General features: G+C 41.5%; 1 protein-coding gene across 1 annotated transcript in view; it reads right to left on the reverse strand.

Annotated features, from left to right (window-relative positions):
• The window catches only part of QRICH2 (glutamine rich 2), a 63,934-nt gene extending 44,919 nt beyond the window's left edge, over positions 1-19,015 (reverse strand). The window contains exons 1-4 of the mRNA XM_088134741.1: positions 18,377-19,015; positions 10,318-10,422; positions 8,203-8,274; positions 7,171-7,281 (exon numbers count right to left, since the gene is read on the reverse strand). Of these exons, the coding sequence (XP_087990867.1) occupies positions 7,171-7,281; positions 8,203-8,274; positions 10,318-10,422; positions 18,377-19,015 (927 nt within the window). The remainder of the gene's footprint in view (positions 1-7,170; positions 7,282-8,202; positions 8,275-10,317; positions 10,423-18,376) is intronic.
• Between the last annotated feature and the right edge of the window lie 2,372 nt (positions 19,016-21,387).

Genomic DNA, 21,387 nt, shown 5'->3' on the forward strand with positions numbered 1-21,387 from the left:
TGCAGAGCTGTTGTGAGAATAAATGGTTACCCTAAACTCCTCAAGGGAAAAATGGAATACCGATGCAAGAAGATGTCTCTCAAGTGATACATTTTCATATCTTTAATTTACCCAAAAGCAAATGGCATAGTCATAGTCACACCAACTAGATAATTTATTGATTTGAATAGGTGATTTTCCCTCTAAGCCATCAACAAAGCTTGTTTGAAAGAAAACGACCCAGTTATGAAAACCTCTCTGAATGTTCCATTACTCAGTAGCATCCATAAAAAATATCCATATATTTTTTATATATGGATATTATATATAAAACTTGTATATGTCCACAACAGGAGGGCATCTGAAGTGGTGAGAGAGACAAAGTGTGTTTATACGCATTGTCTATACACTAATGCTCACTGCATGATAGATAAGCAAGCTGGCCTTGAACTCTCCCCTCAAGAAAGCAAACGTAATTCCTAGATATAACAGCGACTCAGTGGGATAATTCCTATGACAGGAATATAGCAATTGAAGGTTATACTTTCACATGAAAGATGAACAATAGAAAAGAAGGATTAACATGGTATGTTTTAGCATTATATGGTTAAAATTCAAGTGAACAAACTTGGTGATACCACAGAAAATGTTTGAGTTAAAATAAGAGGGGAACAACTAAAGTAATAATATTGTATGTATTATTGCCTGCCCAACCAGGAGAAGATGAAGCTGATGCCTTCCAAAAGCAAATTACAGTTCTCTTAAAGAGACATGAACTAGTATTGATGAGAGACTATTTACCCCAACATCTGTAGGGAGACAGATTCTGCCAAGCGTGGTCCTTTCAGGAAATTACTGGGTTCTCCAAAGGGAAGAAGACAAGAGGATCAGATTTCCTTAACTTGATACTAACCCATAGGGATTATTTCACTGAGGAAATTGAAGTAGCAGATATATTGGGGAAAGTAACTATGAATGAATGAAACAGTAGCTCATGTTGAGAGGGAGAGCTTTAAAAAAGAGCATACATGTAAGAAGAGGTAGAAAGAGGGACGGATCACCATGGAGAATACACACAGGTAGTGGAGAACTACAGAGAAGTATAAGGAAAGGTAAAGCCCAGAATGACCTGAAGTTGATAAAGAATGCTAAAACCACAAAAAGTCCTTCTTTAGATATAGACAAAACAAAGGGAAGAGAAAAGAATTATAACAGCCGCTGCCCAATGAATGCTGCAAAAAGTACCCCATCCCTAAAAAAAGAAGGAACAAAATATGTAACAAAAAGAAAGCCAGTTCCTACGTTTGCTTCAGTGTTGACCAGCAAAAGCCCCTGTGTTCCATCAGGCAAACGTGAAGAGCAAGTTGAAGCAGAATGTGGTACCTACTGTATATAACAGCTCCAACATACCTAGAGAACTGGTATCAGAGGAATTTAAGGGGGTGATGGCAAAAGATGTGACTGAGGAAGTCGAGTCATAAGAATGGGTTCCAACTATAGTAGAGACAAGCAAGAAAGATGGTAGCATTTGTCTATATGTGGACTTCAGGAAGCAAGATAAGGCCACTGCAATAGAATATCTATTTCCTAGTGCAGAGGAAGTTTTTGGAGAATTGCAGGGGGTAGATGTTTTCAGCTGTTAATTTGCATGAAACCACTGGAGTAGGTAATCATTCTGTTTGCTGTTAGGTATTGTAAACATGCTGAGTGTACCCAGCTTTGCATCTCTACCTCAGACTGAGCAGAAGATGCAGTGAAAATCTTGACCTGGTGCTTGGAGGCTGAGAGGGACTGGATAGAGTGAAACAGACTGACCCTAATCTTGGCAAAATTGAGTTACTGTTGGTACAGAAATCCTCTGGTTCCATCAATGTTTCATCCTGTGAGAGAATGTGAGGAGGCTGGCAGAGTAATGAAGCAATGCTAGACATAAACAACCAAGAGATAAGAGGGGAGTCCTCTGGTAGCTTATCTCATATGTGGCAACTCAGTCCAGGTGGCAAGAAACCTGGGAAGAAACTATTCACAATATTCTGAGTCACTCTGCCTTAAAGAACTCATTAATAAATGAGGGTTGGATATTCCTCTTGTGGCTTCAAAGATTCTGTATTTATCCCTAACACTAGTATTAAAGATCTTGCACAGCTGTGTGGTGCTCAACACATCTCGTTCTCTAGATGGAGTTATACTTCCCCTGAAGGATCTGGTACACAATCTCAGGGTTCTCCTAGATATATGACTCTTGTTAGACCATCAGGTGGCAGGTAGAAGTGATAGTCAGAAGAGCCTTTGGCCAGCTTCAGCAGGTCTGCCAGTTGTGACCCTTCCTGGACCAGACAGGCTTTCTTGGAGATTACACAGAAGATGTAATTGGCACAGTATGCAGTTCTTTAAAATGGGATAAACATATATCTTCCAAGATTCCTGGTAGAGAGAGCCACAAAGGAGCCTATGGCTTAGGGATTCCACAGAGCTATCTCCACATGGGCATAAGTGCTGCTGAAAAAGATTCTTTTAATCCTGCCCCCACAGGACTGCAGAGAGTAGTGCATCCAACCTGGCCAAGTTGAAAGCCCAACGAAATTTCAGAATTAGGAGTAAAGAGAGATAAGATGATGGCACGTGCCCATTTGAGAAGAATTCATAAACTGTAGGGTTGGATACTAAGCTTAAACTGGTTTAAAAATCAATATCCCAGATAAGTTGTTTAAGATAACTCCTGGCATTTTCAAGCCCTAATGGACAGAGGCTTTCCAAACAGAGTCCTAAGGACTGGAGTTTGCTATTAGCTTTTGTTAGCCAGGCTGATTTAAAACAATCTCTGAGAACCAGTGGAGCCAGACCCACAGGAGAAAAAATCAATTTCAACAGAAATTAAGGCGGTAAAACCAGGCTCTGGCAGTCACAGAAACCATACCTGTCTCTAATCATAAAATAGCATTCTTGATGCATCTTGGAACTGCAAGTATTGCTCTAATAAATTTGGACTGGACAGCTTCCAAGATATTAAACTTTCTAAAAATACAAACTGGAACACTATAAAGAAGCCAAGAGAAAAGGGTGCCTGGTCTGGGTCTTCCGGGCTGTGTGGCCGTGTTCTGGAAGTTTTGTTTCCTAACGTTTCGCCAGCATCTGTGACCGGCATCTTCAGAGGGCAGGAGCACAGACAGGAGCAGTTCTCTCTGTGCCCAGGATGATGTGACCCTTTTGTGGGTATTTATAGAGATCAGCGAGGGTGCCTGAAGGGTGGGGGGGGGGGGTTGGGTTAACGATTGGCTGCTGTTTTGGTGTTAAAATATGTGTGTATCTTCCTGGGGGTTAGGCAGGGTTTTTTCTGTTGAGTTGTTAACGAGTGGCTGCTGGTGATTAGCATGTTCATTGTATGAATTGTTCACGCGTCCTGGTGGTTGAGCTGAGTTCGTTGACCTTTTGCAGGCTGTATTTTTCAGGATTGGTAGCCAGGTTTTGTTGATTTTGGTGTTGTCCAGTATCTCTGTGTTTTCAAATAGGATTTTGTGTCCAGTGTGCTTGGAGCATGTTCAGCTACTGCAGATTTTTCTGGTTGCTGTAGTCTGCAGTGTCTTTTATCCTGGTATGGATGCTGCATTTTGTGGTCCCGATGTATACTTGTCTGCAGCTGCATGGTATGCGGTATACTCCTGCGGCGGTGAGGGGATCCCTTTTGTCTTTTGCTGATTTTAGCATTTGCTGTATTTTTCTGGTGGGTCTGAAGATTGTTTGGAAGTTGTGTTTTTCCATCAGAGATACTGGACAACACCAACAGCCACTATACCAGGCTATACCGGGAAGCCATTGAGATTCACAAACACCAGCACAGTTTCAATAAAAAAGAGGAAAGTCTAAAAATCAACAAAACCTGGCTACCAGTCCTGAAAAATACAGCCTGCAAAAGGTCAACAAACTCAGCTCAACCACCAGGACACGTGAACAATTCACACAATGAACATGCTAATCACCAGCAGCCACTCTTAACAACTCAGTAGAAAAAACCCTGCCTAACCCCCAAGAAGATACACACATATTCTGACACCAAAACAGCAGCCAATCGTTAACCCAACCCCCCCCCCCTCCACACACACACACACACCCTTCAGGCACCCTCGCTGATCTCTATAAATACCCACAACAGGGTCACATCATCCTGGGCACAGAGAGAACTGCTCCTGTCTGTGCTCCTGCCCTCTGAAGATGCCAGTCACAGATGCTGGTGAAACGTTACGAAACAAAACTTCCAGAACACGGCCACACAGGCCGGAAGACCCACACCAGCCATCCTATTCCGGCCATGAAAGCCTTCGACAATACACAGAAAAGGGTGCCTTTGGGCAGTGAGGTGTATTTTTTAGCTAAATGGTACAAGACCAGACAATGGTCTAAAGCTGAGAGATTGGGGCCAGATCCAAGACACAGCATTTTCAGTAGCACAACATGCCCTCTGGCATCAGGTTGACCCCAGCCTTTTGTCCTTCAGGAAACTGCTGAATCCCCTTCTGGAGGGCATTCAGTTAGAAAGATCTTTGTTAGGACAGCAATTGTTTTTAGTTAAGTTTGGACTGGTTTCATGGATGTTTTTAGTTTTTATTTTGCAAATTGTCAAGAGTCACACAAGTAGGTAGCATAAACATGTGGCAAATGATAGATGATTGATGATAGACAGACAGACAGACGCCTGGCCCTGATCATGTAGTAGCTATTTTACAGGTATCTCCTCCAAGGAACATACAGCTCCTAAATTCCTTTTTGGGTTGTACCACTTGTGATTAAAAAAAATTTTTTTTTTTGAGTTATTAAGAGGAACGACAAGGCAGAACTAGACAGTGAGTGCACAAAGTTTGGGAATATGAAGAGGTTGATTGTGATAGCCCTGTGTTGACCCTGTTTGTTACCCATAATGGATTGGCTAACATGCTTCCCATTGCTTCCCATTCATAATTGCTTCCCATTATGAGTTGGGAGCTGTACTAACACAATTACCTGAGAGGTACAGAGAGAAAACGTTTGCATTCACATCAAGGACACTTACTGATGCTGAAAAGAAATATCCAGTTACAGAAAAAGAAGCACACACTTGTATTTAGGCTGTTGAAAAATGAAGGAGTGATTTCTGGGGTCATACGTTTTAGTTATGTATGGATCATAAATCTTTGACAGCACGATCAACTACAAATAGCGGTCAGAAAATTGCATTCCTTTATGTACCAGATGGAGTCTGGACCAAGAATACAAAGTGTATCTGCTGTTTATCCTGATTGCCAATGCCAGCTTTTGAAAGTGACAGTGGATTAGGGTGATGGGAAGCAAGGGAACTTCCTTTCTAGTACTCTTACTGCAGTGATTAAGAGCGATACCAGACTGCATGTTCAGCATGTCCCGTTCAACAGAAGTTGCAGGAGCGCGTGACAGGAAAATGGCATAAAGATAGGAGAGTTGAGGGTGGGTTGCTGCCCTGTTACAGGATTCACAAGGAACTTTAATTCCAAGGTGAATATGTGTAACAGGGAGCATATTGGCTGCAGTTGCCACAAGAACTATGGCACACCTTTATGGTGAGGAATGGTGAGAACAAAAAGAAAGACTGAAAGAAAAGTGGCCAGGAATGGTTTCCTAAGCGGGAAGCAGCAATAAAATCAAGTGTTACTTGCCAAATATGTGTCACACCATTACAGTCTGTGCCACTTCTAGGTGCTCCTCAGCAGAAAGTAGCTATTGATATTGTAAATCCTTTTGATGGGACTCTGTTCACTTGTCATTACATTATAACATTGATTGACTATTATAGTAAACATCCATAAGTGCCTTTTATATCACAACCTCCTTTGGCTGCAATTATTACATTTATTTGTTTTTTTTTATTAGGAAAGGACATTCTAAAGAGTTAGATTCTAATAATGGGCTTGATTTACTTCACCAGAATTTGAAAATTATCTGGCAGAGTGTAATATTCTTTGGTTATTATCCACAAGCAAATGGGGAGACAAAGAGGTTCTCAGAACCTGAAAGATAGTTTATGGACGGTAAGGTTATAAGAGAAAAGGTTTGTTGCTGAGTTTTTGAAGGTATATACTGCTATATGCTATGCAGGGATACAGAAAGCATCACCAGAAGGGTTGCACTGAGGAGAGATATATGCTAAAGTAAAGGTGACTGGGAAAGTAAGATCGAGACCAGGTATTAATCTAGAAGGGGAGATGAGAAGATGATTGGAAAACAAAGAAAAAGAATGTAGAAAATACATAAACCTGTATAGCGTGGGGCTAAGGCATGGAAATTCAAACGTGGTTCATATACTATATACTGTATAACAAACCAAGGGAAGAGTACATTTATATCTCCCTACAAAATTATTGGCCATTATACTTATAAATAGTTGCAAGGGCGGTGTGGAAAGTTTCCTACTTTGCTTCGATAATTAAGGAGGAGGGAGAGATTGCATAGTCCATGACTGATACCTCTGGATTGGCCTTGGGCTACAAGCCAACTTAAAAGAGTTCACAGAAGATGAACAAAACCATTTATGTAATGAAGCCAAAATATGGATAATTCAAGTAAGACGTTTACCAGGCTGGATGAAGCATTATATTATGTAAAAGTGGTGTGTAATGGGAATTGTTATAAGGGGAAGAAATGTAGTACAGCATGGCTTTAACTGTATCCTGTGCCTTTAAAGCATTTGGAAGGGTAAGCCCCCAGGAAGGAGTACATAGATAAAAATGGGGCAGATGGTTATACTATGCCACATGGAAGTTGCTTCTAGTAAACAATTCTTTAAACTTGCTACTATTTGGAGGATACAAAAGAAAGTCTAGATCTATTCTCCTTTGTTCAGAGTTCAGGGCATGAAATAAAGGATTCAAGATTTGCAAGATTCCAAATGAATGCTAGAAAAAAAAACTTTCTGGCCACAAATGATGAAAGAATGAACCATTTGTCCAGTGTAAATGCTTTTGGGATATGCTATAAACATGTGAAGCCAAAGTCAAGGGGATAAACAGCAATTAAATCTGTAATGTACAAGAAAATGGGCATCAATACTAAATGATTAAACATCAAACATAGTTTGGATTTTTTTTCTCCAAATGTGGTACATTTTGATAAGATGATGTTTATCACAGCTCATTTTCAGCATGATGCCACTATGAAAACATGGCATTCAAACCAAACCATACTCACAGGAGACGGACTCTTGCCCTTCACGAGGACATCTTCAAGAACTTCCCACCGTACCATGTTGTTCATTTCTTCTGGGGATGGGAATTGGTTTAACCTCTTCTCTAAGTCTTTCTAGAAAGGAATCAAAACCACAACATATGAAAATCATCCTTTCTGTCCCATACATTGGGTCTATCATCATTGCTTCTTCATTAGGAATCTTGGAAGCCCAGGGAGTAACTTCAGACAACAGCATCAAATTAGGAGGCAAATCATCCATCAGTTAGGTAAGGACAGGCTTACTGTCCCTTTCCTTCTCCATTCCTTATTCCTTTTGTGTTAGGTCTATTTAAAAGGCTGTCAGCAAGAGCTATCATCACAGGCATCCGCAGAAGAACATATGTCATGATGTCATGACTCAAATGATGCAATTTATATACTTTCATTAATCATAGTAATGGAAGTGATGCAAATTCCAGAGTGGTATCATTTGTACAATGACTTCATAACAAGGGCAAACATGGAGAATGTTATTTGAATCAATGAATGAATTGCAACCTTCCCCCATTGGGGCCTACCAATGTGCTGAGACTTGGCCAAAACCTGACTATGTAGCAATTCTGAGAGCTGTAACCCAGTGAACCTGGAGTTCACAAATGAGATAGACTTTTCCATGCCATTAACTTGTGGCTGAAGCATTGGAGGGTGCTGTCTGAGTGAATCTTCATGGCAGCTTCCTATGAAGTGAACCTGATAATGCAAGAGAAAACTGGGAGTGCCCATATAAACCAATTTTGGTGCCAGTAAGAAGCAGAATTTCTTGGCAATGCCAGAATGTCAGCCCAATGCCAAGCTTGCACAGTAAACAGGCTTCAGACCAGAATGAAGGATATAGTTAACATACAGCAACTGTGGTGGCTGGATGAACTACTTCAGACACTTCTGATTCCACACAACCACCAGGCAGTGCCTTCAGCAGCTACTGACAGGGAAAGGGGTGTTTGAGCTGGCACAAAAATTACTTTTCTTTGAAGGCGGAAGGCAAGAACATACCAAATCATGATCCAAACTGATCTGATCGCTCAAGCAAGTCTTTAAACGATCATCGAACCCACTGGGATCTAGCTGCAAAATGAAAGAAACATTTAGGTTATTCCTCTTTATTCAGATATAGGATGTGAATATGAGTAAGTTCTAAACACATCATAAAGGTATGCTAAAGATGAGCCTGTTTGCCCATACCTGGGGAAAATCAAGCCAAAAAAAAAAAAAAAAGTGAATGCCCAGTTCAAGGTAAGTGTATTGCTCTAGGGGCCATTTTTCCTCCTGTAAGTCTGGGGGGAAAAGAGTAAACATTTCGTATCCTGGAGTGCAAAGAAACAAAAGCAAGCACCAGGGAGATCAACTGGTCTCAAGAAACAGCTCTTGAGTACAGTACATTTAATATTACTCAAAAATATTAAGAATTACTAATATGAATATATTGGGGTTGCATCTTGGATCATCAAGATAACTTATTTCCATACTGAGGGGTTTATACTTAAGGCTATAAGCAGAAATGCATGTCCTACAAAAAAAACCTGAAAAACATATTAGATGCAAAGATGGTTTTCTTCAAATGAGTCATTGCCCCAAACAAATATAAACTCAACAAAAATAATAAAAGGGATATGTGGGTGAGTGGGATGCTAAGCCTTACCTTTCAGGTCATGATCTTCCTGCTATCTTTCCCATCTACTAGAGCCATATAACTTTTTTCATGAAGTTTTCTATGCAGTGTGCAATTTTTCATCCAGAAACAGCCAACAGGAGAATCTCAGTCTGGACTGGGACCCTGGTAATGGGGGTGAGTGCTTTACCTAGTCCAGGGTTCTCCAAAGTGGTCAATATTGACCCCCAGGGGTCAATGGGCCTATCTAAGGGGCCAATATCATCATCATCATCATCATCATCATCATCATCATCATCATCATCATCATCATGTTGGTTGCACAGTCAGTCAGATGTTTAGACTGGATCTGGCATTTTTATGTACCTATCAAGTCCTTCCCAAGGACCTGGGATAGGTAGATGTTGGTGTTTGATGGTATTGTTGCAGGATGTAAGCTGTTCCAAGTAAAGCTGCCTTATGCAATTGACTGATGATGATTTTGTCAATGTTGATGGTGTTCAAGTAGTGCTCCAGATGTTTTGGGACTGTACCTAAGGCGCCTCTAACTATTGGTACTATCTTTGCTTTCTTTTGTCATAGTCGTTCTACTTCTGTTTGCAGGTCTTTGTATTTTGTGATTTTCTCCCGTTCTTTCTCTTCTCTTCAGCTGTTTCAAGTATTGCAATATCCACTATCCAGACTTTTTTTGTCTTTCTTATCATCTGAAGTGTTGTGTGGCAGGTGCTTGTCTTCTTTTATTCTTATTCTTATTATTCACAGTACTATTAAAGTCCTATTTATTAAATTATTGTCATAAAATACATGTTTGGGGGTTGATGAACAATCTGAAACTTCATGAAGGGGTTGATGAGCTGAAGGGTTTGGGGACCCCCAACCTACAGTAGTCCTACCGCTGCAGTACTGATCCAACAACCTCTTTCCAATGTTCAGCTGGGACGAGGGAGCTCTGATTAACTCTAGTGGGCACTTTCACCCCCTCAATGTACTGTTTAGGAACCTAATCAACTCAGGACTGTTGCAGGAGACAAACAGTTTATATCCACACTGCTTTTGCCAAAATCTCAATCAACAGCATGTACACCCTGGTCATTTCTGGAGAAATCGTGAACTCACTTGTGTATTCTTTGTAGAGATTTGTTCCTCTGATTCCAGGCCCGCAAAACAAAACAATACATTGGGAAAGCATTTGAACTGCTTCTCTGCCAGGATTTGTAAACCTCTACCTTTGGTTGAAAAGTAAATGGCAATTCAACCTATCCTTGATGGAGGAATTAACCCTCCAAACATTCCACAGCTGTTCCTCATATGGGTGTATGCAGGCAAGTACGTGTGTCTCCATGTGGAAGTGAGCACAGACAGTACCTAGTCAGACTGCCAGACTGGTAACACCTAGGCCCCTGAGGTTTTAAGAAAGAAAAAAACAACCAGGTCTTGAACACATGCAGCCAACTCCCTCAGGATTGTGGGCCCAACAGAGCGGAATGAAAACCGCTTACCAGAGCTAAGTGATCCTTGATTTTTTGTACTTCATCCTCCAAGTTGCTCGTGGCTGATTTCATGTTACTCGTCTCATCCACTAAATCTTGTAAGAGGGACATGGCCTACAACAGGGAGAAAGTGAGAAAGTGAAAGCGGGAATTTATGCGCTTATCCTCTAAGCAGTAATTAAGGGTGATCACCAGTTTAGCCCTGGTCTTTGTCATGTTTCTGAGGTCTGGAACCAAACAAACATGCCATGGGAAATCCACAGACTAGATCTCACAGACTAACTTTATTTCAAAGCAGTTGGCCGGGGGCTGTTCTGAAAGAATGTTTTTTTTTCCCTGAGCTAAATTGCAGCAAAAGAAGGAAAGGAAAATGCAGGGTTTTTTCCTCAGAAAAAAAGAGTGCCATCCTCAAGAGGAATCTAGGTCTCTGTATGGATAATTCTTTGGAAATTATTGTGGGGTTACAGAAGGGATCAGAAAGTATTCCACCAAAAGTTGGTTTTGAAGGAGAGGTCCAAGCTCCCCCTCCAGAATCAAAATAACCCGTAACCAAATAAGCAGAGAGAATATTCACAGCAGCAACATATTCAAATTAAGTTTCCAGAGTTTCTTCTCCCCTGTCAGTCAAACGGGAATAACGACCAATAGCATTGGATCTTCGGGGAGAGGGGCATGGGATGTCCAATTGCTGGAACAGGCCATGGGGGGAGCACAAAAAAGCCACTGACAGTTGAGAACCAGCAAAATTCACTGGAGAAGAACACATCCGTCCAATGTAATCTTCAAATACATCTTCAGTGTAATCTTCAAATAGCAGCACAACACATTCTTTCTTAAAAATGAAGGAATTTGTGAGAAAAAAAATGCTTTGAGAAATCAATGTAGTTAAAATAAAAATCAAAGACACCACAGAAGGTTTGTTTAAAATAATATTCCTATTCCATTTTCATATATTTCATTGTATCAAAGCACCACAATCAGCTCATGCTAGACCGGCAACTGAATCATGAGTCGCCCTCACTGCTAGCATTACTGCCTCCCAAACTCACATGTCATCTCCCTGATGGCCGTCAATGCCTGGCTCTGTCTTTCCCTTATCATAACAAGATTACAAATTTGATGCAAAAAATCTGTTTAAAAAAATCTAACCCATGCTGAGATGCCCATAGCAGTCTACCTTTATTAGCTGTTCTTCAAAGGCAACTATATTTTTTACCTGCAGTGGAAGAAATTTAGGTACAGAAAGACACAACTGCTTCTGAAAGAAGATTTAATGCTCACAATGCTAGCAAGAAGCTCTCAGAAACTCACTAAGCCTCACTAAGCTTAGTGGTTGCATTCACACACTGTGTTATTCCAGGGCTTGTTTTAACCTTGGTTAATTAAAGATCCCACCACTGGCTAATTTGCACAGCCGTAAACCATGCTTTAAAAACCACCAAGGCTGGGTTCATACCATACACCTTATGCACAGGATAGTTTAATGGGATGTGTGAACCCAGCTCCTCCTTCGCTCTCTTCTTTGGCTAAAGGGCACTTTACTACCAGCACTTGCCATGATCCACATCTCATCAGGGTCCCAGCAGCTGTTTCTTGGAGTGTTTTGGTTGTTGCTGTTTCTACCCATCCAACCAATGAGAGGAGTAAGGGGGGAAAATGCCTTGCCCTTGTTATCTCAGAGAGAGATTGGGCAGCAGCAACTGTGGTGAGGAAGAGTGTGGTCTCTTGGAACTAGGACTATTGCAGTTCTGCAAATAGCTACTAACCCCACTGGAGGAAAAAAAATAACAGATTTACCCATCCCAGCAGAAATAATAACTCTTAGGACTCAGGATGCAGGCGGAAGAACAGACATCTTAGTGCAACTAGGAGAAGGATCCAGTACCAGCAATGGACAATTCTGGGGTTATAATCACATTGTTAGAAGTATTTTTGGAATGTCAAGAACCATAGATATTGACTATAAATTGCTGCTTTTTCAAAGGTGGACTTCTGTTTTGTTTTTTAATTAAATACTAAAGATGCAAGATTTTTTGCAAGATTTAGAAGCCACATTGCCTTTTGATATACTCAACTTTAATTATTTCAAAAAACTACTGTATGTATTTCAAGAGTATTTTCTATGGATTAGTTTTTTTACCTCCCATAATAGATGCAGAAGTGCTACTAAGAACATGTTACTTTGGAAAGCAAAGGGATTTACTCTGTTGGTATCCCTACTTCATACATAGGTCTATTTACTTGTTTACAACCAGAGAGCCATTCAGTGAGCTAGTTACAGATACAGTAAATGCTTCAAAGAGTAATTGCATAAAATTTGAAAAATGTAGTAGGAGAACAGAGAGAGAAATATCACCCCTTTCCCTCCCTAAATAGTGTTCCTACACCACTGGAAAAGCAAGATGATTTGAGGAAAAGTTGGTGACAACCAGAACATCACACAGTACAATGGCACAGAGAGAGTATGCTGGCCAAAACAATGGGATTGCACAGAAGGTTACCTAGTTTTCATTAGCAACTATGTTTCTCAGATGAGCTGCCAAGACATGAACTGAAGTTTCAAAAACTAAATGTTTCATCATGCCAGCTAGGAAATTAAAAAATAGTAAGCCAACACATCTGGAGGACTCAAGAATTCTGCTTTAGTCTATAGTAGAGATTGGCAAACCTGTAACCCATCCAGTTATACTGCAATTCCCGTGATGTCTCACCACTGGCCATGTGGGCTAGATCTAAAAGGATCTGAAGTTTATCAATACAGATATGGCTACAGATTGCTTATCTCCTTGTCTAAAGGAAATAACCACATCTCTATTCAGACCTGATGGGGAACTAGAAGACCAGGAAATTTAGCAAAATATCCAAATCTTCGAGACACTATTTTTTACTTCAGTGCACTTGTTACCAGGGAGTTTGTTAACAATCCAAACACCAGGCATCTTATTAAGAAATCAAGTGCAGACATGCCTTCCCAGATCTTTACTTGATTCCATTTGCCACTCATTAATTCAATGCTGACACAGCCAGGTTTTGCACTACCATGACCACCCAATTTGGATATATATGATTTTTTTCTATAGTTTTCCCCATAACACAGAACTTTTCAATGTTCATCCAAAAACATTGTGAAGTGGGAACCAAGATTCAGCCTGCAAGACTACTCACTTCTTTGGGAATCAATTCACTGAACAGAATTTGGATTAAGGATAATGACTTGCTCAGGGTTGCTCTTCTCTGAAGTTCCAAGTAAGGACTTTAACTTGCTTGTGCAACTACACATCAATACAGCCAATTTCTTCTTCTGAATTGCATCAATATTTTATTACAGTAGTGTCTTGGGGATATTATACAGAAGATTTCTAATGGGAGGGATGATTCTTACATTCTAGAGTGCAGCAGGAGATGTTTCCACAGATCAGCAGGTATGACCAACTAAGAACAAGATGATTCCTATCCTGTTCCATTTCCATATTCAGAAGAACTGGAACTTCTGTACTGCTGATGGGTCAAATGTCCTGCATGTATTGTAGGAGGTTAGTGGAGAAAGCAGAAAACAGCTATATGCTTCTGGAGAGAAAAATTAGTAAGGCAGTTTAGGAACACCGTAGTTTCTACAGATTAAAGCCACTGCTACATTCTGCCTAACTGTAGTTCTAGTTCTGCAAATCTATATTGAGGGTGTCTCCCACTACCATCAATATGCAGTTCTGGGATCTCAGCATCAAAAGGAATGTGGGATCTCCTAAGCAGCAAGAGGAGGAGCGTCTTCCCTGTCCCTCCCACCTGGTTCATCAGGGTATACTGACAGGAGTCTCTAGAATGAATGGAAACTTCTTATGGATGGAATGCATTGCAACAGCTCCAGCAGTGGCCCATTGCACGGCTTCTCTCTGCGGGGAGCCATTCTTGGCATACCTTGAAGCTTGAGGTTGAACTATTTTTGGTTCAGCAGCTCTAATCAAGAAAAAAGATGACTAGGGAGGATAGGGGTGAGCACACATTACTGGCATTCTCCCAGGTTTGTACTCATGTCAGAGTTGTTTTTTAACTTTGGCAATTAAGGCCTGCCCTGATCTGAATCCCCTAGATTCTCAGACCTCCAGCAGAACAATCACACTCAACTAGATATGATTTTAAGTTTTGCAAGAAACAAAAGAGTTAATACAATCTGTTTTTCAAAGGTATGAATCCACTTATCATAGTTCTTCCCATACAATTAATGTCTTTGAGGAAATGTGTAACCTCAGACATAAGGTGTTTTGGTTTGGTTTTTTTGGTGCCTTCGAGTCAGTGTTGACTCCTGACGACTGCCTGGACAAGTCCCTGCAGGGTTTTTTTTGCAAGATTTCGGAAGTGGTTTGCCCTTGCCTCCTTCCTAGGGCTGAGAGGGTGTGACTGGCCCAAACTTAGCCACCTGGCTTCGTGCCTAAGGGGGACTAGAAATCCAGGTCTCCTGGTTTCCAGCCTGGTACATTAATCGTTACACCAAACCAGCTCTTAAATTAATTCTAACTGTAGTAACGTGAATGAAGATGAAGTTATGGGTCAATTTCTAATCACAATTCAATTAATCTAAGTTGCTAAATTTAATTTTAAGTTACTTTTTACAGGTGCAATCCAACTGCTACCCTACTCTACCTTACCCCACCCTGCCCTACTCTAACTCATCCTCTTCCCACATCCAATTGCCTCCACTTCTAAGGTCATTTGCCATTGTCCTTCTTTGCACACCTTGCTGCATCAGAAGGAAAGCTCTATCACCCACACTCCTGGTGTTACACTGTGCAACAAAGCTGAATGTCAACACTCCCCCAGGAATGTTATTACAGGCCATAACACAAGGACATCTGCAACGTCAAGGCTCTTTTAGCTTGATCTATGCTACTCATCTACCAGTCATGTCTTATGAAGTACAGTACTGTATATGTCAGTCCCCATGCAAGAAGGTATCAGTATAAGATGGACATCAGACATGGCAATATTCAAAAGAAAACAAGCTAAAAAAGCACTGGGGAGGTGGAACTCTAGCACTGGCATGCTTATGAGGCTGCCAGTATTCCTGCATGCCTGTGTCTTCTAGATCAGGGTTCCTCAACCTTGGCAACTTAAAGATGTGTGGACTTCAACTCCCAGAATTCCCCAGCCAGCCATGCTGGCTGGGGAATTCTGGGAGTTGAAGTCCATACATCTTCAAGTCGCCAAGGTTGAGGAACCCTGTTCTAGATCTTTGCTTGTTACAGAATTCTGCAGCAATGCCTCTGCCTTATTAGCCAAATACACTAGAGCTCTCTGCAGAATTAAATGCACAAAAAGCTAAGCACTGGAGGACAGAGCTTATATATATATCCATATTCCTTCTTCGTTTTAGCTCTGTTCATACGGAAGTAAATCTGAATGTGAAGGCTTCCATTGCTGACTCAAAAGGGCTACTCTTGAGCAAATGACTTCAAAGAGAAACTCAAATGAAAAGCTGCTGCGTGAACATCCACCCAAAGCATCAGTTTTGCTTCCCTGCTTAAATCAGTATGAAGTGTTTGAATTATACTAGAGAGGTTAATTGTCAAATATAATGTGGTATGTAATCAACAGCAAAAGACTGAGTGTCAAGAGTGCAGTTGTGACTATATAGCAACCTTAACTGAGCTCAGAAAAGCTAAGCGAGGTTGGACCTGATCAGTAAGTACTTGGATGGGAGACCACCAGGAAGTCACAGGGTTGTAGGCTAGACTGGGAAGTTGAAAGAAGATTCTAAAATAAAGCAATGCCAGAATAATTTCATACTGTTGCCAAGAAAACAATAGGGATGAGTCTAGGCAGTCATCAGAAGCCAAACTTGACTCAAGGAAGACTTTATATTCTATCTCCTACATGCCATTTCTCTCTAACATGCTACCCCTTCCTTCATCCCTGTGTTCATATATATACTCAATTCAGGAAGGGCCAGAATGAGTAAAGTCCCCATTTTTAGAAGTTGTAATATACTCAGCCATGTTTGCCATTTATTATCTACTTGGTTTTAACAATATGGGTTGTATTTATATTTGTTAGTTTTGAATTTCTTTCTTTCTTTCTTTTGTATGCTGCCCAGAGTCATGTTGTCTTGAGCTGGACAGCTGTATAAATGCTTTAAATGAAGGAAGTAAGAAAGAATGTTTCATGCGTCTAGTGAAGAGAACAAAAGTCCATAATGTCAGGTTCAGCCCGGCATGGTATGCGCCATTCCACTTAAAAAAGCTTATTCCATAATAAATGTATTAGTCTTTAAGGTGCAACAAGATCTTTCGTGGTCAGATTAGTTTTGATTGGTTGGGGGATTTTTTTTTTTTTAATTTTCCTTCTCTCTCTCCCTTCTTTTCTCTTTGCATGCAAACTTTTTTTAAAAAATTGTATTCTTAGTTGTTTTTGTTAAATGAATTTCTCCCATATTGCTTTTTACTTTCAAATATTAGTAGAATGGGACTACTCTAATTTAATTCACAATATTGATGAACATTCATCCTGACAAGGTGTTTAGATCAAAATAACAGTACACATTTTTCTGGCATTTTCTAAAAAGCTGCGAAGCAATTCCACAGAATTTGGAATTTTGTATATTTATGTTTCTGTTCATTATTCTAGGAAGCATCACCCCAATGGGGAAACGCATGAGTTTCAGATACTGCCTACACTTGTACAAAAATGCTGGAATCCTAAATTGCAGATTTTTAAAATGGAGAAGGATGAAGATGTAAGACCAGCAAAAACTTAATGGTAGGATTATATGTTTAAACAAGCCAATGTTCCCCAGTTTGTTCCCCCTCCCCCCCCGGATGTGTGAGATACAGTTCCAATAATTCTTAGCCAGGATAGCTAATGGCCATATTGAGTGTGGAGGACAGGCATCGTAATCCAGCATATCTGGAGAGCACTAGGTTAACAAAGGCTGGGCTGACCAGATCACATGCAGAGGAAAAATGAAATAATGTTTTTTTCTTATAACCCAGAAAAACCTGTATGTCAAGATCAGAGTTCTTTGCCCACCCCCTTGCTATTTGAATGGGTACCAACAACCCAACTTTAATTTACCTCTTGTCCTAGAGAAACTGGCAACAAAGAAGCTCATGCAAAATTCATTTCAAAAAAGGATATAATAAAAACTGGGTACATGTAATCTTCTTTTTCCTTGATTAGTCAAATAAGCTGTGTTCTCCTTTTACTCGATTATCAGTAGGTGGTTACCATAATAGCCTGCCTCTTGGATTCCTCCAAAACAACTTGAAACAATCATACTCCATCATACAGTTTTTCAAATTTACCCTTACATGTTTTCTTACTCATCCTTGGAACTGCCACATCAGGTTAGCCACTAATTTTTTAAAATATTTTTTTTATTGTTGAGATAGTGAAAAACAAAAGAGAAAAAGACGTAAGATAAGATAAAACAAAAGATCAGCTACTGAATATAGTTAAAAGCATTATGAAAAGACTTTCTAGAAACACACTGTCCCCCCCCTTCCATCTGTTTCCCCAACCACCAACCACAATTTGGGTATCTATACTTTACACTGAATGTGGAAGTCTGTTGCTGGTTTCTGTTAAGGTCCTAGAAACCATATTCCAAGTGTCTAAATGTGCCTTGCTATGTAACATGTTACATATAAAGGAGCCGTTCCTGCTTGAATATTCTCCAGTTTTAGTCTCCTGATCTAATACCATTGGCAAGATTTCTCTTTTCCAATGTTATGCCAAGTTATTGTGTTGTGCCAATATTGCCAAGTTTATTCTTGCAGCTGTCAACATATATCTTAGTAAAAGCCATTATTATTTCATTTACAAAGAGGGTGCTCTCATAATACATGCAGATTATGTGATTGTGAAATGTCCCTGTGGAATAGTCACAATGTGCATTGAAATACAGCAAAGCATACTGTTAAGGAAAAAACCTATCATCATGCACCCCTTACAATTAAAGCTCCAATGCAAATTGATAGCTATGATTTTAATTTTTTAAAAAATATATTTTGTCAAGATTCCATATAAAGCTGCATTTTGCTAACACTTTAATCACCTAGACTGAAAGTTTGCCTACCTGGTTGATTCCATTCTCATTGGCTTCAATCTTTTTCTGCATCTGCATCATTTGCCACATGTCAGATACAGCTGAGCCAGATCCACTTTTGGTCTTCTCTATCAATTCAGGCCCCGAAGGAAGCCTCTCCAGTCCAGCAATCTGCTTCTCAAACCCTTTGAGCTGTTTCTCCATTTCTTTCATTTTATCCTGCACTACCTGAGCTTGATTTTGCACTCCATGGACTTCATCTTCTACTCCTCGGGCATGATCTAATGCTCCCTGGACCTGGCCTTCTATCCCATGAATCTGACCTTTCATACCACGGAGATTGGCCTCCATCAGCTTTAGTTTCTTTCCCAAATCAGCAAGCCCAGCGACTGGTTCTTCTCCCAAAATGCCTTCCTTGCCCTCCTTCTCTTTTGGTAATGCCTCTTGGCCCAATAAATCACAAAGTCCTGCCTCAACTGCAGCAGAAAGCAGTTCTGGCTTGGTTGGAGGACCTCTGTCCACCTTCACATCTGCTTTGATGTCTTGAATGTTGAGGTAGTTGATGATGGAATGGAGGAGAGCATGGAGGGCGTTGAAATTGATGATGCCAATCTCCGGAGTCCCTATGGAGAGATCCGCCAGTTCATACAATGTGACTTTGACAGACATTTTGGCAACCAATTCTGAGTGGGACAACTGCTTGAAAATTTCTTTGAAAAATAAATAAAGAAAATCTGCTTTGAATGCAACAATATAAATCTGTGCTCATATATTGACTCTCAGAAAATATAACGTTCTGGTTAGGAAAGCAGTTCCATCGCTAAAGGATCTTTCTTCTTCAGAAGAAGGATACTTTTCTGCAGCCCAAAAAGAGAGAGAGAGAGAGAGAGAGAGCAAGTTCACATCCTAAAAAAGCAATTCTAGGACTATTATTACGATAGTTTTTCTCTAATATTTCCTATTCTTTCCCGTCCTTCCACTAATGAGATCCGATTTATGGAAGCCTTTTCAGGCTCCCGCTAGCTAAAGCCGGGATAAAATTGGGCGTCTCTCGGCCTTGCTGCGAAAGGAATCTTCGCCGCCGCACAATCCCGCCCTGTTCCAGTTCTCACATTCCATTGGTGGCGTAACAAACCTCCCAGTTCTAGGATTCGCCGCCGCCCCTGCCCATGTGCTTTTGTTTACACCATCGCCTGCCGATTGATGCAGTTCGGCATTCGTGGTTGCTAGGCAATGTAGCAAGGTTGCGCGTTACAGGTTAAGACGCGCTGCACCGCGAGAAATAGTTCCCTTCGCGCAAAGGCGAGAAGAAGCGTCCGATTCGGGATTTGAAGTGTTAAAGCCAGCAGCCCGGCTTCATGTTTAGCGGCAGTCGTTTCCGAGGAGAAGATTCAGCCAAGATTAAATGTGGACACACTCGCTCACAACCACCTACAACTGTAAAGAGATATGATATATCTAACATAGGATCAAAGGGGCTTTATTTTCTCCGCCAGAACGGTGCTCAAACACTGTAGACTGACGCTAACGCTAAGTCAACTCAAAGATATTCTATAGTCTCATCCTCACACCCCGCCAACTGCCTGGTAACTATTTCCTTATCCTTAGGAGGGTGCCTTTGTCGAATCCTTAGCCCCCAGCTGAGGCAGCTGAGAAGTTGTCTCGAACTGCTCCAGTTCGATTGTTTTTCTTGTCTCCTGCCACAGTGCACGTGATCTGGGATGCTTCATGGATGGTGTGGTTGCTGGCACACTTGGGAGTGACACCTGCCCAGCACCCACTGGTCATTTAGGCTGTTGTGGGCATGCCCTCACCTGTCTGGCTGCTGGGACCACCTGCCTGGTTTCCACAGAGGTATCGGCCTACGTATGGTATGACTGGTGCTGATGAAGGTGCTTGACTTTGCTAGGCCTCTGCTGCAGACATGGTTCTTCAGGAAAGAGAGCTGGGTTGTGGCACTTCCCCGCTGCTGTTCGCTGTGTGCTGACGTTTTCCCATTGGTTCTGCCAAGAAGTGGCTTCCCACGTCCATTTATTAAAACTGCTTTTATTACTTGAGAGAAGTGGCATCATTTCACTCTTTTCTCGCTTCCTGGCCATAAGCCACCTCTGGATGCTGCTGGCCAGTAGAAGAGAACCGGACCCACGGCCAGCACTGCCGTTCCCATCTGGCAAAGTCAAGGGTGCAGCTTGTTCATTTCGGATCACTCCCTCCCGCTTCACTCTGCCCTGTGCCCTGTCAGCCAGGATGGATCCAATCCTAGATTTCGTGTTTGTGCAGAAGAGCGCTGGGCTGCCTCTCTGTGCCGGCAACTTGTTTGTTCAGCAACTTGCAGAGGTGCCATTTCAAGCATCCACTACAGTCACTCAACCCTGCTTCTCCTCACATTAGGGAGAATGATGAGTGGCTGTTTTCCTGCTGGCAGAGGATGTTTGGTGGGAGGGGAAAGGTAGCCAGAGGAATCCCCCCCTTCACCATTTCTTACCACCATCCACTTTCACTGCCCTGTATTAAAACAGCAGGGGCAGCTCCAGTTGCAGGCTCATTACTAGGGCAGAACTGGGCTGGGCAGTTGGAGCAACAAATGCTAAGCTGGCATATTTTTCTGCTGGGTCATGGACCAGCAGCAAGGGCTTTAAAACAGCCACCAGGGTATTCCCTTAGAAAAGACCCCCCTGTTTGATAAAGGCTCTTCCTCCTTTCCCCAGCGAAGCCTCTTGCTTCAGGCAAGATTAATTTGTCCTTGGAACACACTTATTAGAATGACAGTACAAGGGCTTCTGAACGCGTGACCACTTGGGGGGCTCGTGCAGCACCAGAAAGCTTTGGATGTAGCCACCCCTGCGACCCCCAGACAGAGGCATCTGCAAAGGGGGGGGGTGTCAAGAAAAGTGAGGATGGCAGCTGCAAAAGCACAGTCAAAGCCCCGCCCATGTTATGTGCAAAGTGTGCAAAAAAGAGGCGAGTCTCTGATCGTGCAGTGGCAGCTGCCATCCTCACTTTTTTTGATCCCCCGCCAGACGCTCCTGCTCCCAACATGA

This window comes from Python bivittatus, unplaced genomic scaffold (assembly GCF_059951505.1).
Source record: "Python bivittatus isolate LINGU-HERP-01145 unplaced genomic scaffold, Pbiv_v1 ctg000080_np1212, whole genome shotgun sequence".
Taxonomy (NCBI): Eukaryota; Metazoa; Chordata; class Lepidosauria; order Squamata; family Pythonidae; genus Python; species Python bivittatus.